Genomic DNA, 24881 nt, shown 5'->3' with positions numbered 1-24881 from the left:
CAATCAGCGTCCGTCTTCCTGTACATGTGACACCTAGAGTTTATAAGGACCTTTCCTGCCTTCCGGTTTGGTTTAGGAAACTTAAGTCTGGTCAAACTTTTGGAGCAGCGAGTGATTTCTGCACTTCGGAAGTACTTGTCAATGAGTGCTGCTTCTCGTTTGCACTTAATATTTTTCTCTTGTGGAGCTAGAGGCGCAGTGACTAGATGGAATGCTGAACTTGGGGATCAGGATAACTGGTGTTGGACCCTGAGCAAGTCTCTTAATTTCATTCATCTGTTTCCTCATGTGTAAAATGAAGCTCAAAGCAGCACCTTTCTCACAGGGTTGTTATGAGGCTCAAATGACATAACGTTTAAAAGGTTTTGTAAACTAAAGCAACAAATGCTAGCTACTACCACCGTTATTGCTAGTCTTGTCTGTTATTTCTGTAATCAAACATTCAGTAAGCACCTGCTATGTGCCACTGTACCAGCAGCTGATGAGAAGTTAAAAATAAAATAATTTCTATACTTGTCCTATCTCCCATGAGTTTGAAGTCAGAACAGAGTCTTGTCTCATTTTATTTTTGTTATCATCAGAATGGAACATTGTTCTTTGCATATAAGGAGACCTTTAACAAATGCATGTTAAATTTTATTGGAGTGCCCTCTGCTGTGCTCATGAAGCAGCTTTGTGTGGAGGAAGGAACAGTAGGCCTGAAACCAGTTTCAAGTTCCAGCAACGAAACTGATTTTATGTACTTTAATGTCCTCACTTGTAAAATTGGAACTAACAAAATCTAGAGCTTAGACTAGAGATCATACAGATCAATGTTGTCAAATTCAAAATAGAAATGGATCCCTGCTGTATATTGACTTAGAAAACCACAAATTAACATCATCTTTGATGTATTTTTATTAAACATATCACAATTACATTTTAATCTGGGTGGGGTTACAGGAGACCAACTCCTTATTTTATAGAAGAGGAAATTGAGGCCCTGGTAAGGGATTTGCCAAAAGTCAGGCAAGGGAATAACCAGTAGAGCTAGAATTCACATATACACACATGCACAATTTCGAGTTCGAAGTTTCTTCCAACCATCTAGCCCAATATGTATTGGATTAAGGATACCCTTTACAATATATCTGATAAGCAGATCTTAACTAGGCACCACCATCAAGGAAGAGGAACCCAGTGTTAATGGGTTGACATTAATTATCAAGAATTCCTAAGTGTGCCTCTTTGTACTTCTATCCATTTGACCTTTAGAGGCTTTGCCAAAAGATTTTCGGTAGAAAGGACCAAACTAGTTATCTAGTCCAGCCTCTTCATATTACATTAGAAGAAATTGGTCTGGAGAGATAAACTAGTCATCTAGTCCAGCCTCTTCATATTACATTAGAAGAAATTGGTCTGGAAAGATTGGGTAATTTATCCAAAGTCAGGTCGGTTAGTTAGTAGTAGAATTGGGATTTGAACCCAAGTCCTCTGACTACAAATCCAGCAGAGAATTGCCATAAACATTTGAAGACAGCCACCATATGCCCTTCCCCAAGCTAAACATCCTCAGTTAGTTCCTCATTCCCTAGAACCCTTTTCACTTCACCCCACTCCAACCATAACTTAAAAAAATTTTTTTTAATTTTATTTGGTCAATTTAGAACATTATTCCTTGGTTACAAGAATCATTTTCTATCCCTCCCTCTCCTACCCCTACCCTTCCGGTAGCCCACGCACAATTACACTGGGTATTATATGTGTCCTTGATCAGAACCTATTTCCATGTTGTTGATGTTTGCACTGGGATGTTCATTTAGAGTCTATATCCCCAATCATATCCCCCTCGACCCATGTAATCAAGCAGTTGTTTTTCTTTGGTGTTTTTACTCCCACAGTTTTTCCTCTGGATGTGGATAGTGTTCTTTCTCATAGATCCCTCTGGGTTGTTCAGGATCACTGCATTGCCACTAATGGAGAAGTTCATTACATTTGGTTGTACCACAGTGTATCAGTCTCTGTGAACAATGTTCTCCTGGTTCTGCTCCTTTTGCTCTGCATCAATTCCTGGAGGTTGTTCCAGTCCCCATGGAATTCCTCCAGCTTATTATTTTTTTGAGCACAATAGTATTCCATCACCAACAGATATCACAGTTTGGTCAGCCATTCCCCAATTGAAGGGCATCCCCTCATTTTCCAATTTTTTGCCACCACAAAGAGCACAGCTGTGAATATTCTTGTACATGTCTTTTTCCTTATTATCTCTTTGAGGTACAAACCCAGCACTGCTATGGCTGAATCAAAGGGCAGACAGTCTTTTATCGTCCTTTGGGCATAGTTCCAAATTGCCCTCCAGAATGGACCAACCATACCTTTTTCATACACATGCAACATGGTGCCTATCTTCAGAAGTTCTTGAAAAAATCCTCTACTAAGGAATGTCTGATCACTTCTCATCTTGGCTGGTTCATCATATAAATCCATTGCCTTACTTGTGGGTATCCCCCAAGGCTCTGTTTTAAGTTCTCCTCTCTGATATATATATATATATATATATATATATATATATATATATATATATATATGGAGAGAGAGAGATAAATGGATAGATAGATTATGACTTTCCCCATTGCTGTTTCAATATATTGTGGGTTGACATAAGAAATTAAATGGGAATTTGGGGGGAGTTTTCCTGAAACTGCAGACAGCAAATGAAGGCCAAGCAGATGACACAGAAAATGTTTAGAAATCCCAAAGTGCATAAAATAGATATAGAATGTTGTATATTATCAACATACTTTATCTTCTTACACCATAAATATATATAGTTTCTTAAGTTCAAATAAGTAAAAAGTTAAAGTTTGTGAAAAGAATATGAAAGCCAAAAATTTTTACAGATTTTCCAGATTGTGGGGGCACTGTGCCCCCTAATCCCTGGAATGTGGAAGGGACACCTATATACACACATGCACACATATGTGTGTAAATGCATATATTTCCTTTTTTTTTTGAGAGAGAGAGAGAGCGAGAGAGATCTAATAAATACAAAAAAATTCCAAGGTTGAAAAGTATCTCTACCAATGCACATTAGCAACTTATAGCAACCTAGAGAATCCCTGGCTTACTGAGAGTTATTGGCACTTAGTAATGGTCACAAAGCTACTGTTTGTCAGAGATGGGTCTTGAATATAGAACTTCTCATTTCAAGAACTCTTGCTTCAACAATAGATTGTCTCTGGACCATAATTACAGTGTAAAATAGCACTCCGTGGTACTGAAGATAAACCTTAGCATTTGTAGAACAGTGAATGAGGTGAGACTAGTCACAGGAATGTGTTTGGATCCTTAACCAATCAACTTCTGTTGTGTCATTACTACAACCAATCCCTTCCCTCAAGGTATGATATGACTTTGAATTTAATGTTAGTGACTGATTTTTTTTTTTACAGGACATGTAATTTCATTGATGTAGGGAATGCCCAGTAAGTATAAAGAAACTTCCTACATCCATGAAGGTTAGCACTTGTGCTATAATATCAAAGTTACCTTGACTCCATGGAGAAGTTAAGTGACTTGCCTAGGGTCACACATCACAATTATGTGTCAGAGGTTGTTTTTCCAGGCTTTTAGGCTAATAAACTAAGTTTAAGTTTAGGTTAAGTTAAGCTGCTCTTCTTCTTTAGCACAAATAAATAACTACATCTGAGTTATTGTTTTCCAGTTAAAGAAGCTAAGACTTAGAAAAGTAAATGACTTGTCCAATGCATTCAGAATATTAAGTGCCTAAAGCAGAACTTGAATGTAAGACACAACTCAAAAGCTATATCATTCTCTACTCTCCTTCACAGGCTTGTAGAGCTCAAGAGCTGGAAAAGATCTTAAAATGCATCTGTCTAACTCTTTTATTTTACAGAGGAAGAAACTGAAACTTCGTTTTTTATGATTAAATTTGCCTGTCCTATCTCCTACTCCAGAATTATCCCTATCTTTCCTATCCCTCCTCTCTATTGCCATGGGCCTACTACTTCACATCTCAACTCACCTGCCACCCTAAAATGACAAAATTTACAGTCACTCAGGTTATTCTATTAGGATCTAGCTCCAAGCACTTTGGACAAATCCATTATGGAATGAGTTTAATCTATCCTAAAGTTCTGGAGAGAGTCAAAATTTCAACCCTCTGATCCCAGTTTATAAATATATTTTAACAAATTTATTTTTGGTTAAAGCTACACCTGAATAGAACCTTAGAGATCATCTTATGATTAGATTTTAATCCAACTCCCCTCATTTTATGAATAAAAAAATGGAGACCCAGAGAGATTAAGACTGGTTCAAAGTTACATAAATGGTAAGACTGAGACTTGTTTGTTCAACATTACACAGATGGTCTTCAGTGGTGGAGCATCTCTTACCCTAAATCATGAAAGGTATTATAGCTGCCATTTTCTGATGGATTTTTTACATCAGCAACAACAACAAAAAGTTGTATCTAGACATGCTCTGTGCCTTCTAACTGTGGTGAATATACTCTACCTGAAATTTGTGGAATGGAATTAACCCAAAGTTTCTCAAGCATTAGAATTGTCGTGGATTTTTATTAGATGATTCTTACTGAGGTTAAGACATAGAAAAATAAGATCATTTGTTGTTTTACTTTTTTAATGGTTAATAATTAACTGAAACTTATTAAACATGTTAACTCATCAAATAGATATACTTTGTTCACTGATGCTGTTAAGTCTTCTTTGCCTTTGGAAATTATCCTTTCCTTAGGGAACAATGACTGTGACTGTTTCCAAAGAATTATGTGTATATATATATGGAACTTCAGCACAGGTCTTATATATCTCATTTATATCATATCATATCTATCTAGTCTAATAAAGAATATATTATAATAGAGAAGAGAGTCCCGAATTTGAAGAGACAGGTTTGACCTGCATTCAAATCTCAGCTCTATCATTATCTGAATCTTTAGGTAAACCATCCCCTTTCAATCTTCAATATTACTTCTTTTGTAAAATTAGATGTGGACTAGATAATATCTAAGGTTCTCCTCCATTCTAAGTCTTAGGATGCTCTAACTAGTGGGTCTACCACTTTTTCTACTATTCTGTTTCTGAAGACTACACACAAACACACACACACACACACACACACACACACACACACACTGATGCCCTTTTGAGGGCTAGTTACCCACCCTTCACCCAACTCTCACCTGTACTTCCAAGAAGCTATAGCATTTGCATCAACCACATCCATCTTAGCAGTTGGGCTAAGATTGATGGTGACCAACAGGCTTTAAACATGTCAATGACTTAGGGAGATGTCTACCTCAAGCATATGAAGACTTCCCCAGGAGAATGGGATGAGAACAATTTGTTCCAACAACCATGAAGGCTGCTGAAGTAGGTGTCCAGAGCTTGGTCAGATATTGAAGATGCCAAGATCATCTACTTCATCCAGACCGATCATCCTGACTTTTGTCTTGCTACTGGACTAGATGACTCTGGAAGAGGGAGTAAGGCTGATGTGCAACTCTTCCTCACTTAAAATAAATTCAAATCAAGATATTACCCTGTGATAGTATTGGTTTTCTTTGAAAATGAAGAAACAACAATGATATGTATACATACACACTACTTTATTGTCTAGTTTAACCATTAACTATAACTCTAATCCTAACTTGTCTAATTTTGAGAGGTAATTATGTTGGAGGGAATGATGGAAATTTCTGAGCTAGTAAGAAGGGCAGTGTGCCATGACAAAATGGTGGAGAAAATGTTGGGACCATAGAGATTTGTAGGCCCCTCAGATTCCATTATCTGATCAGTTATCTACTTTACCTGTTATGTACAAGACCAGCTCTACCTCTGTCCATTACAATTGAGAATAATAACCTGGATCTGCGAGATATATGAAGGAAAATGGCTTAGCACTGTATAGAATGTGAACAATAGATAATAGGCTATCATGAACTTTTTAGGATGATTGTTTTAGGCATGGAACCTCTGATATCATCTAGAGCACTGGTTCTCAACCTTTCTAATGCCAGTGACCCCACAATACAGTTCCTCATGTTGCAGTGACCCCAAACCAAAAAATTATTTTGGTGGCTACTTCAAAACTGTAATTTTGCTACAGTTATGATTTGGAATGTAAATATCTGATATGCATTATGTATTCTCATTGCTACAAATCAAACATTATTTAAACATAGTGATTAATCACAAAAACAATATTTAATTATATGTTGAGAAATATTAATCCAACAAGAGGCAGCCTGAGCACTGGGATGGGAGATAAGTCCTGCCTGGAGAGGGGGTCCACAGACGCTGACTTCTTCTTCCTGTCGTCTCCCTCCAGCTTAAGCTGAGGCTTCACTTTGCTGGGGTTACTCGGCTCTGTTATCTGCTCCAGGAGTTATCCCCTCCAGGACTCGTTCTTAACCCCTCTGGAGCCAACCCCCCCGGGTGCTCTCTCTGGGTCTCTGTTTGAGTCCAATCTCCAAGCAACAGGGTAAATCCATCCCCCTCATAGGGGAAGGGCTGCTTATAGGTAACTAATATTAGTACAATGTGTGGGCAGCAGGGTCCCTGTTCTTCCCGAGATCTTGCTGTAAAGTAGCAGCTAAAGCCATCAGAAATATGTATTTTCCGATGGCTTTAGGCAACCCCTGTGTTTTGGTTTTTCGACCCCCACAGGTTGAGAACTGCTGATCTAGAGCATTGCTGGCAATTGTTTTCAAGTTCATGTGCACAAACTACAACTTCAAGCTGCCTGTGAGGCACCCCACTCCCACCCTAGAAGAAAGTTGGAGCTGAGCTTGATTGGGGAAAGGCATGACTGACAAAAACAGTGTAGGGAGAATGAGGAGCCTTATTCTTATGGATGGAGAGGCTTGGCACTGGGGAGAATCGGTATAGGAGGAATGAGTACAGATTTATACAACTAGCCCTGACAAGATCTTTCAATTGTCCCTGGAATTACCTGCCTTTTTCCCTCAATTGGAGCATGAGGCTTTGTTGCTGTCCTTTAGCAAATCTGGATTCTAATCCAGAAATAAGCAGAATTCTTAGGATGGCCATCTTGCTGGATGAGATGGCTTCTGCTCATTTCCTATCCCTCTCAGGGGACTGGGAGGCTGACTTAAGTTCTAAATTTCTCTAACCAACACTGGTTTCTCTTTGCATCTTCTCAGGGTGTGTGTTTTGGGACGTGGGAGGGGGACAAGTAGAGGGCTGGGATGGGCCTGAGAGTCTGGTTAGGTAAGGAAGGAGTCTGGCTATATGGAGCAGAAAACAGGTTGCTTTTGCTAATACTAAAGAACTCTTGGCCCTTTCTCAACTACAACCAGTTCCACAAGGGAATTAGCAGTGGAAAGGACTTTGGGGGCCATCTCGTCCAACCTCCTGATTTGTTTGCTTTTTTTTTTAACTCTTGCTTTCTGTCTTATTAACAAATCCAAGACATAAGAATGGCAAGAGCTCAGCAGTCAGGGTTAAGTGACTTGCCCAGGGTCACATAGGACCCTAGGAACTGCTTGAGGTCAGATTCAAACCCAAGTCCTCCTGACTCCAGACCTGGTGCACCTAGCTGCCCTCCAGGTTTTATAGATGAGGAAACAAGTTCTGGGGAAGTAGTTTGTCCACGGTCACATGAGCAATGTCAGAGTCAGGATTTAAATCCAGGTCCTCACAACAGTTTTAATACTTTGTTTTTCCTTAAAATCTCCTCCTCCTCTATCCTCCCCATGACACTACCCCTAATTCTCAGGGAAGCTCTCAGACTATTCAGGGAATATCCCTAGGTTTGAAGATCTTGGTCATAAAGGACTGAATCCAAGTATAAAATTTCTAAGACATGGTAGGGAGGTATGGTTGCTCCAACAGCATCTCTGGAGAAGTATAGTCCAATACAAGTCCTTTTAGAAAAGCAGGTTTATTGGTCAGGCTAATTACCAGGATGTAGTCCCAAGAGACTACAAACCCAGGAACCCAAGAGAAATGGTTTCATTGCTCTGCCCCTCCCACCTCCTCCCACTCCTTTGAAAGCCTGGCCCCCACCAGCCCATCAGCACCAAGGGATCCTGGGCCCCACCCATACCCCATCCTCCATGAACTATTTCTTCATCTCTCCAGAGGAGGAAGGGAACAAAAGGGGAAAAAAAAAGAAGCAAAGCATGTATAAAAGAGGTTTGTGTCCCTAAGTTCCCTTCTCAGAAATGGCCCCACCCCCACCCCAACCATGGCTGAAAATAGCTGAATGCATTTCTACAGTAAGTATAAAATACTCATAAAGCAAGGCAGCTTTTGGGAGGAAGAAATGAAAGGGGAAGGAGTGAGAAAGGAAGAAGTGGGTATTCAGCTTAGAAGGACAAAGCCCCCAGCTCTTGGCCTTGACCAAAGTGTAGAATTGAAGTCTTCATTAGGGCTAGGCTACCTCTGTAGTTCAGTCCCCCGAGGGAAACTGGGTTAAGGGAGTAGGGTTGGCCCTAAGGGATCCAGAAGGGAATCTAGTCAAAAGGCAGCAGAGACCAAGTCCTGCCAATAGCAAACAGTATCTCACCCCCAAAAGAAACTGGAGAGGAACCCCCTGAGGCAGGGAAAACAAAACTGTGCCTGTCTCTGGGAAGTGACAGGAGAATACCAAGCAAACCACCAGACAGTGCCACAAGTAAACTTGGGATACGGTATACATACAGATCCCCTAACCCAGTTTTCTCTCTTCTTCTCCATCTGTCCTTCTCTGTTACACACACACACACATCACCTGTCTCTTATTATCAGAGGCACTTGTGCCCCTGACTGCCTCCCAAATCCTAGCTATCCATAGTTTTCCATTCCTGCAACTTTGCATTTCACTGATCCAGACACAGCTGGGCAATGAGAAATGGGGCAGCCCCTTCCTTGTATTACTCAGCCAGGGGGGGAAAGCTTGTTTTGGCTCTCTTGACACTGTCAGGTGTACCGGGTTATCACAGCAGGTCAATCAACCAAGGCAGAGAGCTTGTCCCCAAATCTTATAGCCAAGCTGGGGCTTTAAGCTTGACATTTGCCCCTTCTCAACCCTTCCTCCTGCAGCTGGCAATGGATCTGCTGTACTCTTGGGCACTGGCTGGATGCCTAGTCTGTTCTCCATACTACTAGGGAGTGGCATCTCTTTTCCCCTCTTTCTCCAAACCCCACCTTCCTGTAATCCATCCTCCCACACAGCCATGTGTGTACGTGCCTGCATGGCTGTGTGCATGTGGATGTATATATCCCTTTAGGCCTCCACTTGGCTCCAGTCCTTTTATGCTAGGACCTAGACTATGATGGAACCTGGCCTGGATATCTGCTCTCCCTCCCTAAACCCTACCTCTGGACAATTATCATGGCCCTGTTTGCTTCATATTCTACTGCTCCAAATCCCAAACTGCCTTCATATTCTTTCAAGAATAGACTTTCATTTCCTGTAGGGGTGGATATGACTTAAACCCCGAAAAGGTAAAGGTTAGGGGTATGTTTACAGTAAGTATAACTTGTGTATGGGAAGACTACAAAGGCAGGAATGAGAGCTGGGAAGGGATGAGGAAGAGAGGACTATAGCATCTTTGAGGGTTTTTGATGGCCCTGTAATGGAAAGGGCAGCAACCTCTTCTGGGGGACCCCAAACTGGAAAATTAGAAAACAAGTGGTGCCTCTTTCACCTTTCTACCACTAAGCATATTATAGTGGTAGGTTCTGCCAAAGTTTCCTTTCCTCATAAAAGGCAGGGAAATGGAAGGGAAGGGGTGAATTCTTAAGGATGTATTTTCAATTTATAAAACTCTCGGCCAATGCCCCAGTTTGAGGCCAAGAGAGTGAGAGACAGACAGAATGAAACAGAGAAAGAGAGAGTTCAAAATAAGAAAGAACCTGAGGATGGAGGAGTAGGGAGTAGGCTTCTTCCCTACTCCTCCATCCCCAGAGCTTCCAGAGAGCACGGCTCTTCCTTTCCCTTTCCCTCTCTGTCCCACTCAGTCGCTATCACTCTTGTCCACTAGCACAGCATCTGATTCCTCAGTGATTTCCAGCAGGGTGTGCATGTCAGGGCTGCTCCCTCTCAGAAGGTCGGTGCCCTCACCACCATCATCTTCAATTCCATCCTCTTCACCTCCAACCTCCACCATTTCTGTGGCCTTGACAACCTCGACCTCTCCCTCTCGAATCTTCTTGACATGGAAGGTGAAGGGTGGCACCTTGTAGACAGCAGTCTTAGAACGGGCATAGACGACGTGGTCAGGGGTGAAAGATTTGCGGAGCTTGTCTCGGGATGTCTTCATCTTCTCCCGGCGCTCAGCTGTCACAATCCTTGTGCCCAGCTTGTTCATTCTCTTCTCCAGATTGTGCCTTGTCTTCTCCAGGTTCTCTTTGGTCTTCAGTCGGGTCTTTTCCAGATTCTCCCTGGTTCGAACCTTCGTCTTCTCCATTTTCTCCTTGGAGAATGCTTTCTTGAAGTCATCCACTCGCCGAAGACCACTTCTCTTGATTCGCTCAGCTCTGGACTCCTCAATGATCTCCTCTACTTCTACTGCCTCATCAGAAGACAATTCCAGAGTAGCATCATCTTCAGGCTTCTCTATCCCCTCACCCAACTCATCACCTTCCTTCTCTGGCAGCAACTCAGATTCCTTCAGGGATTTGCTGATGCTTAATTTGGCTGGAAGCTTAACTTCATCCTGGTGGGGAGAACATAGAAAATGATTCAAGGGAAAGAAGAGAAATCAGAGCTCAATGGACACAACCAAAATGTGTTTCTGAGATAGTCTAGAACCATGAACCCAAAACCTTTGGGAATTACACTAACTCCCAAACTATCTGCCCAGCTATCACTGAAGGGAGCAATCACTGTAGAGAAGGGGCCTTCCTTCCTTCCTTTCTTTCCAATTACCTTCTCTCCCTCCCTGCCTTACCTTCTGTTTTAAAATCAATACTGTGCATCCGTTCCAAGGCAGAAGAACAGCAAGAGCTAGGCAATGGGGGTTAAGCGACTTGCCCAGGGTCACACAACTAGGAAGTATCTGAGGTCACATTTGAACCCAGGACTGCTCCTCTCTAGACCTGGCTCTTAATCCCTTGAGTCACCTAACTGTCCCCAGGACCATCTTTCTCCACCAATGAACTGCTGACCAACCCCAAGAGCCCTGGGAGGGGCAGCACTAGATAACTCACTAGTGATCACTCACAAGGCTTTTTTTTTTTTTGCCTTGCAGCTGAAACTATCACCCTGGGAAGCAAGCCTTGGTATGGGACCCTGCAACTTCTTCGGTTAGCCTTGCTGCCTCAGCAACCATAGCTACTGAAGATCAGGGAAGAAGAGTTCTTGCCACCAACTTGAAGCTGCCAAATGGGCTCCATTGCTTAGTATACAATAAGCACTTAATACATTCTTCATTTATTCATTGATTCTGGGTGTGGTTTCTGTGTTGAAGTGAAAGGGGAATGCTGTAATCTGGGGAATATGGAAAGGAATAGATGAAAAGATGATTAAGGAAATATCATACCCAGGGTGGGGTGACTGTAGAGAGAAAGGGAACCAGAGGGCTGGGAGAGGGCGATGGGGTGGAGCTTCAGAAATACAGAGTTCTTTTTTTTAAAAAAATGTATTTATTTAATTTAAAATATTTTTCCATGGTTACATGATTCATGTTCTTTCCCTTCCCTCCTTCTTTCCTTGGAACCAACAAGCAATTCCACTGGGTAGAAATATAGAGTTCTGAGAGACCAGAAGGAGAAAAAGGCCTAGGGAATTGGGATGAATTACCTTGTAAGCAACTGAGGAAGGATAATGACCAGGATGATTCCAGGGCTAGAGCCACAGACTCATGGGTGAGGTCTGATCCTGCAATTCTCACCCAGCTCCACTAAGTATGCATGTACCAGTGACCATAACTAGTTCAGCAAAGGAGGCAGAACACCCTCTGGTGGTCACAGAAGCACATAGTCTTGAACAGTCAGCTTAAAGAGCAACAGTAATAAATAATATTTATATACTTTTAAAGTTTGCAAAGTGCTTTGGCTACATCATCTAATTTGAGTCTCAAAGAACAATTTCTATTTTGCAGAAGCTAAGCACTCACATTGTTCTGATTCCAAGTCTGGCACCACGAAGACAAACTTGAGGACATGAGGTCCTTAGTCTGGGGGTCCTCTCATCCCTCCCTTGCTCCCCAGGTTCCTTATCACTTAGGGACTAACTCTTTGAGCTAAGGGGAAAAGAGGCTTGACTAGTATGGTCATCCTTGCTTGGGATGGGGGTGAGGAAGGAGGTTAGAGGCCATGGCTATAGCTAACCCGCTTTCTCAGGTTACGACTGGCTTCTCTACAGCCAGGGTTATTCCCAAATATGGAGAAGGGCATATGTGAGCCAAATGCATGTTTCCTTCCCTACTCTTCTCTCACCTCCCTCCTGTCATGGTCCACCTTCTATTCCCTATTCCTCCTTGCACATTCATAGAGGAAAGAAAATTGTTTAACTTTCCATGTCTGTTTTGTTTTTCAGTCCCTTTCTGGGACAGAATCTCAAACCTTTTTTTCCACCTCCACCTCTATAGGCTCCAAAGCCCCATCTTCCCACCTTCCCTGGACCAAACTCATATTGGTGTGTAGGTGCATAGTCATTCATGTTCATCTTTTCGCCAATCCCAAATATCCCCATACACTCCTGAATGAAGAGAAACAAGGAAGGCAGAGGGAAGAAGAAAAGGAAGGAATCCATAAGTTCAAAGATTCTCTCTTCTCCATTCCTTCCCTCTTTTGGTTCAGGGATCCCAGAGTTTAGGGGTGAGAGGAAGTTTGCTTTTACAGAGGGATTCCCCTTGCCCTCTGTTCCCTGCTTGCAACATTCCCCAGGACAAAGAGCAGGCGGTATCCACCACAACAAAACAATTTGGAATTTGGCCAGCCTGGGAATAACACCCTGCCAAGGGAAGGGGTGGTGATGGAAGGGAAGGCTATTTGCCCCAGTGTGATTGTGCATGAGAACATGAACGAACACACACACACACAGACACACACAGACAGCAGCTTGATGTCTCCACTACACCCACCACCTGCTACAAAGATTCTCTTCCTCTTTATTTCTCCCACCCTCGCATATCCTCTAGTTTCCTGGTTTATATAAAAAGCTAGGAACACCCACCCCCTCCTTCCTTCCTTCCCTGTCAACATCGTTAGCTAAGACAAAGGGAGCCACACCTCTTCTTCCAGGCTGGGCAATTTACCCCACCCCTATGTCCCCGGAACTCTGAGCCACCCTCATCTCTCTTTTGCTCAACTACAACTCCCAGTGGACAGTGACCAGTGTACAAGGAATGCTGGGACTTGTAGTCTCCTGGCCACCACAGCTAACTCAGAAACATCAGTGGCTTCTTGGGTAATTATCTTCATTCCTCTGCCTCTTCTTCCTCATCTGTGGTTGACAGGAGTTGGTTTTTCCAGTGCTGAGGTCCCCTGGCCTCTCTCTGATCAGTCCTTTCCTTATTTGGGCATGTGTCTCATTTTTTTTGTTCTTGCCTCCCTCTGCCACCCCTTCCACTGCAAATGTGAATTCAATTATTCACCTCTTTTAGTTCTGTTCAAGTTCCAACTTCCACTGTTATTGTCCATTTCCTTCCCACTGGCATATTTATATATTCATTCCTAGGTAAGATAGGGCTAGAGGAGCCATTTTAGAGAAAAACCTTTCCCTTCATTAAGCTCAGGGGCTGGAGATGGGTGAGGCAGGGAATGCCAGGGAAAAACACAGTACTACTGGAAGAGTCAAGAAAACTGCTGCAGCAGCTGGGAAACAGACCAGCATTGTGTTTCTCTGCTCTGCCCCCACCCCCATCCCTTCGGCATCACTGGTCCTCCCCGGCATCACTGGTCCTCCCCGTTACTCCATCCCAAGCCCCAAAGCTGAGCTAGTTCATTTTCCTGGACTATGGATTTCCAGGCAGAATTTGGGGTAGAGTGCTGGGGTAGGGGTTGGGTGAGTACTTATGGACTCACTATTCACGGTCCCTGACAGCCTGGCCTCTTGGAATTTCTCACACTAGAATAAAGAATGAAGCCTATTCGGAAGTCTGTGCCTACCAGTGAGGGGTGAGGGAAGGAAACTGGGAGGTGGGCTAGTAATGGAAGGGGGAAAGGAGAGAATATAGCTTGGTTTGGAGAATGAATTTGGCTCTTTCTCAGGAAGCAATGGGGTCAATGCCAAGGGGATCTAAGGGATTCCTGGTTGGAGTGAGAGATAGGGGAGAACATCTATGGTCTGGGTTCCTAGGTCACCTTCCTTATGTTCTGGATCTTGGGAGGGTACCCCAATGAGACTCCAAATTCTCCTTCATTGAATTGATTCTTTTTGTAAAATCATAAAACACCTAAGAATCATAGTAGGAAGTCCCTGAGAGTCTCCTCCCCTCATTTTTCCCCTTAACTTTCTAGTCCTGTTTCCCTGTGACTCTCAACCCTGGAGCACAGTCTCTAAAGCCATTATAGTTTGCTATAATAGCAGCCTCTTCCCCCAGTTTGGGCACACTGGGTATACCAACCTTTACTCCATTTCCCTGGCAAAGCTCCTGAGCAAAACTGATTTGCTCAGTTTTCCCATTTTTATTTGACAAAACCACCACTGCCATCCAACTTGGTTTCCAGAATTACATTTAATGTCCAAGGTCTGAGCATATGCATATAGTCCTCACCCTGGCCCCCATCAACATCCCCAAGGGCTCCCTACCAACCCCATGTTAGATAGAGGTGAAGGGACTTGCTTCTGTTAATTTCACCCAGAAGTCAGAAGAGATACTTGATGGGATATAGCCACCAAAGCCCTTTATTTTAAGAGCTCTCATTTCTGCATAACAATCTCAGTTGTAAAATAAAAAAATTTCAGGGAAAAGATACAGTCATCAAGCAGCCTAAATATGAACTTCTTCTGAGCCTAGGCAATTTCCACCCCCTTTTCTCTCTCTCTTAATATCCAAAGAACAATTTGGGAAAAGCTTATCAAACTTGTGAAGTATCTGTTAGAAGATAAGATGAAGGAAAGTGTAGAGATTATGAGGCTGTGAGTATATGTATATGGAAAAGTAGGGGGAAAGGTGACTTATACAAAACAAATATCTCTAGGACTTCAATTCTTGGTTGCAGTCAAAAGTGTTGGAGACATTAACCCTAGAAGAATCTTTCTCTCCCTACCCTGGAGAGAAAAGGAGACTAAAACCCTTTTGGGCCACTGTATTACCCTCCTCCTGGCTTCTCTTGGGTTTGGCAGCTTTTGGGCACCCCACCCAGGGGAGGATCTGGCAAACACAAAGAATCTCTTTGCAAAAATATTTTATTATTTTTTTTTAGTGGAAAAAAAATGTAAACATTTTCTCCTAGCTGGAAAAGGAGGTAGGGAACCTTTTGGCAGGAACCTCCAGATGATGCTCCTCCCACTCCCTTCAGCCATCCCTAGCTGCTTTTGGCTAGATTATTCCCTAGGAAGGGCAGGGAAGGGGCTGAGAGAAAAACATCTTGTGCGGGAGCCATAGGCCTATTCTCTAACACTCAAGTTCCATGAACTGGGGGATCAGGAGAAGGGGTTGTAGCTTAGATATGGAGTTTTCTTTGGGGATTCCTGATAGAATCCTAAACTGGGAAGATGGGAGACCTTCTTCCTTTCAAATCAAAAACAGGAGGGGAGAACACCTCAACCACACACACACACACACACACACACACCTCCCCATTTTTGCCCATAGCTTGCTACACTATGAATTTTCACAACATACAATCACTTATTATGAGTCCTCATTGGGACCTGTGTTGTCCCTTTCTATCTAGACCCATGCTGACTGAGCACTTAGCAGAGGATGCCTCTCCATGATCAGGATACCATGAGATCCCAGATACTTTAAATACCCCCTGTTGCTGTCAGTTCCTCAGGGTTATTCGGGGGCCCAGACTGTGGGTAATAGGGCACAGTCCTGGGTGCCAGGTCAAAGGGTGGATGCTCAGGCACCGTCTCAGGCAACAGGTCATAGGGCACAGTCTCAGGCAGGAGGTCAAAGGGCACGATCTTGGGTGTGAAGTGCTCAGAGGGCGTTTTCGGCTTCTTCTCAGGCTAAGGTGAGGAAAAGGGATTTAAATGGGATGTTGGGTGGGTGAAAAGTGTATTGAAATCCTGGGAGGCATGCAGGATGGAAGCTGGTAAGTAAGGAAAAGGAATAGAAGCAGAATGGAGTTAGGAGTTAGGAAAGTAGGAATAGGAAGAAATCACATTTAAATTATGTTTCCTGGGTCCAGGATGGATTGGAAAACACAGTGCTGAAGTTAAATTGCAAAGAGTACCTGTGAGCCAGGGACTCAGAAATGGATTCTAACACACACACACACACACACACACACACACACACAATCTTCCTCTACTATTACCTCCCCAAATTCCTTTCATCAGCCCTTCCCTCTGCCCCTGTCATTTTTCCTCTTAGCAGAAATCTCTGCCTCCATATCCTACCCAAACATACACAACCATCAGAGAACAAGATACAACTTTTGCAGTGATTAGGGCAAAACTGGGGGGAAAAAAAAGCATTTGGGATGAGGGAAAAGATGAGGGAGAATGAAAGGGGTGGGGAAGGGAATTAAGGCCCAAAGAAAAGTGGGAGGTATTTTTTAAAGGGCCATTTATGTCCTACATTGACTTTTCTATGAATTGGGCTACTTGAAAGGAGCCAGCCAAGCAAGCAGGCATTGAGAGGAGAGAGTAAAGAGAGCAAGTAAACAACTTTGCCATCTTCATGGTCTGGATACCCAGCCCTACACAGCTGCTGATCCAAACTCTGATTAAACCCTCAGGCAGGGAGAACATAGGGTAATGTCTAAGGGGAGAGAGTAAGGAAGAAGAACATCCCGTCCCTCCCCTCAGATCAATTTCCCTTCTGCCACATCACTTCTTCCAGCCTCCTCTCCACCCTCCCCTTATCCACAGTGAACAATGGTATACCCAAATGGCCTAAGAGATTAGAAGTTTAAAAAACAGATCAGCCCTAAACATTGAACTGGACCTAATTAACTCTAGACACTTAGGGATAAAGCCAGACCAATCTTCATACCAAAATGGCTTGAGAGAAAAGAAGTTCAAAGAAGGAGACCCCATTAAAGTTAGACCTTTACCCAAATGTTCCTTCAAGCTGATGGCAAAAAAACTCAATCCTTATACTATTTCCCAATAATTCTGTGGAGATCACAACTATTTTCAGAGAAATTTGAGGGAAAAGAGGGTGGGAGAAAGAGGAGAATGTTACTCTTGTTGGACATGGTCAAGAGCAAAGAAGTTGGGAGGAGAGGCAGACTTTGGAGACACAGAGCTATCCCTGGAGAAAGGCGAGGGAGGGAAGTACTCACTCTGGCAACAGCTGCTACATGATAATGCTTAGAGCCATTAAAAAAAAAGAAGAAGAAAGCAGGTCTTAGCTTGTCTTGAAAGTTAAAAGGGAGAGGCTGGGAGTGGGAGTAGCAGCAGGGATGGGTACATTGACGGTCAAATGGATTTTGGGGGAGGCCAGGGAGAACAAGAGCTAACAAAGCCTCCTCAGCTGCAGATTTCACCTCTCAGATTGAGTTGTGGATGAATTCAGAAGGCCTCTTTCTTTACCCTTACATGTAAAGTCAAAAGCTCTACAAGAAGCTAAGTGGCTCAATGGATAGAGAGCCAGGCCTGGAGGCGGGAGGTCCTGGGTTCAGACACTTCCTGGCTGTGGGACCCTGGCAAGTCATAATCCCCATGGACTAGTCCTTACCCCTCTTCTGCCTTGGAACCAACACTCAATATCAATCTAAGACAGAAGCTAAGGGTTTAAAAAAAAAAAAGCTCCAGTTGTGAACTCTAAAACTGTTCCCACTCTTCTGCAATGAGTGGGAGCTTGGGGTATCTAAGAAGGGTATCTCTGTTCACCCTATCCCACAGAGTAGCTCTTTCACCACCACTGGAAGCAGTCAGCTACCTTTATTTCTATGAAAGCAATGATGATCCTATTAAAACAATAGAGATCTACTGTGGCCATTTGCTCAGCCACTGCTTGTTCCAGGTTTCTGTTGCCTGAAAGTCAAAGTGCCAGTTACACCAATATGAATATACACAACAGAGGGACTGGCTGTGTACAATCTCCAAAGTCTACCACTCTTTTCAACTTCTTTTCCATTGTTGATGGCTCCACCAGTTATCTAGGTCCAAAATCTTAAAATCATCTATCCTTCCTTTGCCCTCACTCCCCAAGTCAGCTGTCAAGGACTATAGATTCCACCTCTACAACATCCCTTATTTCCCTCCACTCCCAAGGCCACCACCCTTCAAGTATTCATCACATCTCAATGAAATTACTATAATAACCTCCTAATTAGTCTCCTACCTATGGTCTCTTCCTCTCACTAATCTCTCCTGCCAACTACTAAAATAATCTTCCTAAGGCACAGGTCTGCCCAAGCCACTCCCTTGTTCAAAAGTATTCAATAGTTTCCCATTATTTATAGGATAAAATGCAAATTCCTTAGCTTGGTATATAAGGTGCTTCGTCATTTACTTCCAAACTATTTTTCTAGTTTAATTTTACACCATTCGCATTCATATGGTCCTTTTGACAGGAAAACTGGGTTACTAGCTGTTCAAACCTCTCCTGCACCCAGCACATATATATAAAGATTGTTCCCCATGCCTGAAATGTATTCTCTCTTTAAGAAAAAAAAAACAGTGTCTATGGAGGACATGTGGTGATTTGTAACCATATTTCTGTACTTGGCTCCTTGGATTAGGGGGTGGAGGAGAATAAATAAAATTCCCTGAAACTTCTCAAAAGCAGCACTAAAAGAGGGATATACTTTGAACCAAGATTTGGGGCTCATCTGAGTGTATATTGGGTAGTAGTCTGACTCACCCCAGGTAGCTGGGGTGCTACCTGTAGTTTGGGACATCATTTTAGGGAGGAGAGTGCCACAGGTCCCTCGGGTCTATCCAGATCTCCTCTTCTTTAATTCCCATGAGCCATAATCCCATAAGTGCCTTTGTGTCTTCATTTTTTAGCCCAGAGATTTGGGTCAAGATCATTCCTATGTACAGAAAACATGGTGTAGTACTTGAGGGTTGCTAGGAAAAGGCCTTCCTAAAAATATCTCTCCTTTCCTCAAGGTCCTGAAATTCCTACCATTAAAATCACTTCTTAGTCTTAAGAGGGATCTGGATACAATCTAAATAACTGCCTAGAAGTGTCCATTGGCAACCAGTAATATTAGTTTATCAAATTAATTATCATTTTCCTACCCACCTGATAGAATTGGACACCAGGCAGCTAACTTTTGATTTGAGGATTTGACAGGAAAGGAGGAAGGGCAATCAATGTCTCCTGGCATTCAGAGGAATTAACCTTGGGGCCAGAGTCTGGGATGAATTAGAAAGAACCATCTGCTACTTCCCTTCTTTTTCAACTCTCCTTCCCCCAATGAACTGGGAACCAGACCCCTATAACTCTGATCCAACAATTTGGGATCTTCTCTCTCTCTCTCTCTCTCTCTCTCTCTCTCTCTCTCTCTCTCCCATAAATGCCATGTCATAATATCCCACATTAATGTCTTGATTACATAGCTTTTCTATGGGATAATGACCACAGATAAGACCACCATTCCCTCAAGACCACTTCACCGACATGAGACTCAATTCTGACCATGAATCCTTCCCCAGACCCCACCCTAAAACACACTTACTCTGCTCAGCATCCTAAATCCTAGACTAGGGCTTTTGCAATAAAAGGTGAGAACCTTCCCCAGGATTTCTGAAAGTCTTGGCACTATTTTTATCTCATTCTTTTCCTGTACTCAAAGCCAAACTGCACAAGATACTATAGCTCTCCCACTATGTGCCTCTGTATCCCCAAGCTTTTCCTTCTGTACTTCCTCAACTAGAACATTTGCTGAATATCCCAGGGGAACAAGCTCCTCCAAATCCCACCTAGGGGAGGAGAAAGAAATTGACAACAGCTCCTGGTGATTTTTTTTCCTTTCCCCATTCAGTCACTAAAGTGGAGTTTTCTCTAAGATGCCCATTTGGCATTGTTCCCATTCTTTTCTAAGGCTGAAGATGGGTGGTGCAGCATTCAAATAACCCCAGCTTTGGCCAGTCTGTCTTTCTTTCCACATCATTTAATGCAAATAGAATCCTGGTTCCTACAACCCACCATCCTGTTCATAGAATAATGACCTGGATTACTTAGCCCAGAGTTTGTGACATACATATTATAGGCAAGAGTAAGGTTTATGTGAGTGCATATGGAAATACAGGGAAACAGATTGATGAAATACTGCATACTTCATGCAGTATTTCCCCTCTCCTCCATTCCTCTAAGTTTTCCTCATAGAGGCAGCTAATGGTGTAGTGGACAGGCCTGAAATTTAGAAAGTTCTAGGTTGAAATTTGGCCTCAGATATGAGCTGTGTGACCCTGGGCATGTAACTTAACATCTATCTCAGTTTCTCTAATTGTAAAATGCAGGAGATAATAATAGCACCTACCTCATAAGGTTATTGAAAGGATTAAATGAGTCAGTTCTTAACATTTTGTTTAAAAATATTTGTTAAATATTAAATTTTAAAAATTTTGTTTAAAAAAAAAACACTTAGCACAGTGCTTGATACAAAGCAGATGCAGTATAAATACTTATTCTCTTCCTTCTTCCCCCCTCTTGCTGCATGCCTCTTCATTTCAAAATAAGATGCTTTCTCCTCATTGGTCAGATTTCTTTCATGTCTTTGGGGCCTGGGGCATTTATATGGAGCTGATACTTCATTATAGTCATGGTCAGCTAGCTGGCACAGTGGATAGAGCACAAGGCCTGGAATTAGGAAGATCTGAGTTCAAAGTGTCTGACCTCAAACATTTACTAGTTATACAACTATGGGCAAGTCACTTGACTATTTGCCTTGGTTTCCTTATCTAGAAGAAGAGCTGGAGAAATTAATGGCAAGCCACTCCAGGATCTTTGCAAGAAAACCCCAAATGAGGTCATGAAGAATCACACAGCTGAACAACAATATTTCATTGATTTATTCAATAAATATTGTCCAAGTGCTTAAAACATAATGTGTCACCTTGTGGGGCACTATATGATTTGGAGGGAAAAAAATTCATCTGGTGGAGGCTGGGAATGAGAAATGACTCCTTTATGTTTTTTTCCTTCTTTTCCCTAAAATGTCTCAAATTTTAATCTTTTAAAATGTCAATTCCTTTCCCCAAAGCCTTCCTTCTTACAGTTCTTCTTCACCCTGTATCCTACCCCACCCTAAACCTACCAGAACTTATAATTGGAGACAGTCATGGGAAAACATTCTCCACCAGCTGGTGCTAGGAGAGGAGGAAACCAGGTCCCTCTTTTGTAAATGGGGACTTATAGGAAGAGGAAATCCCTGGCAAGTCAAGTCATTGGGGCCCCAACCTTGGGTGGGGCAGTCATTGCTTCTTTCTTCTTTGTCTCTGTCTCTCTCTCTCCCCTCTCTCTCTCTCTGTCTCTCTCCTCTCTCTCTGTCTCTCTGTCTCTGTCTCTGTCTCTGTCTCTGTCTCTCTCTCTCTCCCCCCTCTCAGCCCAAACTGGAGGCATTCTCAAGACCACTCCCCCACCCCAACCACTGTTGAAAAATCAGTCATCTTCCAATTCTCCAGTGTGACGATCCCCAACCACAGGATTAAGTTTAGATCTTTTAGGTTACTAAAGGGTGACTAAAAGGTCAGTGTAACCAGGGCTCCGTGAATGTGAAGCAGTTAAAACCTCACACATCTGGCTTCCTCACTCAGAATGACTAGATCATTTAATATCAGGAGAGTGGTACCAAGTTCAATATCTCCTGTTCTCTCTACTTCTTTTAGTAAGGAGAAAATGAGACAGAGATTCCAACTGGGGAAAACCCCAAATCTAAGAGCCTGCCCAGTTGCCTCTATTATGTTTTCCCAGCCAAGCCCTTTGCTTCATATATGGGTATAATTCCCAAAAAAGTGCAGCCAGAGATTTTAGTTAATTTCACTTTAAAACTATGAGCCCTAAAATAACTTCTACTGATCCTGCCAGAGTCAACCCCAAGAGTCTCCTTCCCCACCCTATCTGATCAAATGGGTGGAGTAGTAAGCCACCAAGTTTCTAGGTCCTCAAAATCTGATTCGCCAGACTAAGGAGCCCAGGATCCCCAGGGTTTGGCCATCTTTCACTCCTCAGTTGACCCACTTGAGATTTAAGGGGAGAGCTGATTCAGAGGGACTCTGTTCTATCCGATTGGGGAGCAAAATAACGGGATGGGGATTAGGAAGGCCAGCTTTGCTGGCAAGAGCCCCATGGGTGCATGCCTTAGCTCTGAATCACCAAGCTATATCTGGCCAAGCCCGCTGGAGGCCCTAGTTCCAGGGAATGGTCAACCAGTGTCTGCTTACAGGCGCTGCCACTCCAGCCCTTTGGCCCAGCCCTTCCCCAAGACCCTCCAAATTAAGCAAGGCAGCTTTCCCGCTGCCAATGTCCCATATGCTTTCCCCACAAGTTTTCTAACTTCATTTTTTTGACATATTTCCTACGGGAGGGAATAGAGCCTCCTGGTATCCAGCAGGAGCTAGGGGGTGATGACCTTCCTTCCCTCCACTCCGCCCCCTCTTCCCGACCCCCCAAAGATACCGGCGGTTCTGCTACCTGTTAGCCTGTCGATGCGGGGAGATTAAAAGGACCAGGATCTAATGGGTCATGCAGGGAGAGCGTTGAGAGCTAGAGACCAGAGGTAGCTGAGAACAACAAATGCTGTTCCCCAGATTGAACACACCCGGAAGAAGTGAAGATCCTTAGCTCTGGGGCAGACTAGGGATAGGGATGGGGACAGGGACGACACTCTTCTCCATAGTTGGGATGGCCAGAGAGGAGCGCACTGGATTCCCCCTTCCCCAGCCCCAAGGGATGGCAGCGTTTAGGTCTCAGAAAAGCTGGGGGGTCTGGGACTGGCGGGGACGAGGCGTAGGGTGGAGGCAAGCGTGGGGAAGCAAAAGGAAGGCTCCGCAAGCTTGCGCTCACCTGGTAGATCATGACTTTAAAGTTCCGGCGCCGCAGCAGTTCCGCTTCGTTGACCTCGAGCTTCTTGATCTGGCCGGCCTGACGCTCCAGGCTGCCCCTCACCGTCTTCACGTTTACGCTGACCTTGCGCACCTTCTCCAGAAGCTTGCTCACCGTGTTGCTCGTGGTGGCGTGTGCTTTGCCCAGTTTGCTTAGCTCGCCCTGGATGCTCTGCACGGCTCCCTCCATCTCCGCCTGCCTTTCCTCCAGCTGGGCCTGGGTCAGCTGGATCTGGTCGACGGCGCCAATGATCTTGTCCAGCAGGCTCAAGACCAACACTCCATTCACCTGGTCTGATTTGATCAGTTCCTCGGAGCCCCCTGACAGCTCCTCCGCGGGCGCCCCAGTCGGGGACGGCTCCGGGACTCCAGCCTCGGAGTATCCCGCGAGGGGCTGCTCAATGATATGAAGTGGTGTGTTTTCCATGTCTACCCGGAGCTGTGTGGGGCTCTGCCGAGTGGAGGTGGAAAGCAGCGAGGGGGAAGAGGAAGAAGAGACGGAAAGAGAGAGGGAGAGGAAAGGAGAGGAAACCTGAGCTGAGTCTGTGTGCAACCGGCCAGCAGCCAGGACAGTGGGGCGGGGGCTCGGTGAACTCCCAGGCCAAAGCCCAGAGACTCGCTGCCCATTGGTTGGCCCTACCCCAGAAAAGGTGGGGACAGCCCGAAGGAAGGGGGGGCAGCGACTGTGGCGGGCTGTTGCGGGGGGAGCAGAGCGCCCCACCCTCCCCAGGATGGTTGGAATATTTGGAGCTGGAGGCGAGGGCCTCCTCGGAGGGCAGCAGGGGCGGCCGGGAGTGGGGCTGGAACGGGGGCGGTGGAATGTAGGGCTGGGCGAGGAGGTTGATGAGTATTATCCGATTTTCCTTTTCGTCTTTCTCACCTCTTCCCCAGAGCCCGGTACTAGTCAACACCATCCCTTCTCGTCCCGACCACACCCCCTTCAAAAAAGATGAAAGCAACAAGTTTAGGTCCTGAAAGTTTGGGTATCTGGCTAAGGGAAAAGAGAATTCTCCGTAGGGGGCAGGGCTGGAGAGGTCTAATGGTAAGGCCATCTGCCAAACTTCTTCCCCAAAGAAGAGAAGGGTTGGTTCTACAAAGTGGAACATTAGACTCTTTCCCAATTGCAATGCCTGCTCTAGACCTCCTCCCGGAAATGTGCTTCTCTGCCTCATAAACCTGATAAACAGATTTCAGAGGAATGGATTGTGCATGTACCCTCCACGTTCATGGAGGAAAGAACACAAAGCCAGTACAAATGTGTATTAATGTGTACCTGTTTGGATCTGTCAAATTGCAAATGTCTGCCTGGCCAGAGGGACATGGGCAGGACAGTTCGGAGAGGGTCAGGATACATGAAGCCTCTGCTTGTGGTCTGTGAGGTTTAATAGCACCAACCTCAAAGGACTGTTGTGAGGATCAAGAGATAACATTTACAGAGATTTGCAAACATTAATGGGCTATATAAATGGCAGTGGTTGTTCAGTAATGCCAGACTCTTCATGACTCACTCGTGGACTATATGGTCCATGGGTTCTTGGCAAAATACTGGAGTGGTTTGCCATTTCCTTTCCTGTGGATCAAGACACCTAGAGGTTGTGACTTGTCAGGGATTACACAGTTAGTAAACGTCTGAGACTGAATTTAAAGTCAAACTCCAGGGTAGTAGGTGGCACAGTAGATAGGAGTGCCCAGCCAGGAATCAGGAAGATCTGAGTTCAAATCCAGCACACCACATTAGCTGCGTAACCCCGGGCAAGTCATTTAATTCTGTTTGCTTCACT

At 44.1% G+C, this 24881-nt stretch overlaps 1 protein-coding gene across 1 annotated transcript; it reads right to left on the bottom strand.

Moving 5' to 3' along the window:
* Positions 1–7913: 7913 nt before the first annotated feature.
* Positions 7914–23687, bottom strand: CAVIN1 (caveolae associated protein 1). The gene is made up of 2 exons (XM_001363648.4): positions 23063–23687; positions 7914–10690 (listed from the first exon to the last, which is right to left on the bottom strand). Exons 1-2 carry the CDS (start codon positions 23525–23527, stop codon positions 9989–9991), a joined length of 1167 nt encoding a protein of 388 aa, XP_001363685.1. The 5' UTR covers positions 23528–23687; the 3' UTR covers positions 7914–9988.
* Positions 23688–24881: the final 1194 nt, after the last annotated feature.

This window comes from Monodelphis domestica, chromosome 2, assembly GCF_027887165.1.
Source record: "Monodelphis domestica isolate mMonDom1 chromosome 2, mMonDom1.pri, whole genome shotgun sequence".
Lineage (NCBI taxonomy): Eukaryota > Metazoa > Chordata > Mammalia > Didelphimorphia > Didelphidae > Monodelphis > Monodelphis domestica.
This window is presented reverse-complemented; position numbering and strand designations above follow the sequence as displayed.

Excerpts from the sequence above, each read along its gene's own strand:
- CAVIN1 (XM_001363648.4), bottom strand. The coding sequence starts at position 23,527 with ATGGAAAACACACCACTTCATATCATTGAGCAGCCCCTCGCGGGATAC. Across the intron at positions 10,691-23,062 it reads TTAAAGTCATGATCTACCAG|GATGAAGTTAAGCTTCCAGC; the intron begins GTGAGCGCAAGC and ends TCTCCCCACCAG.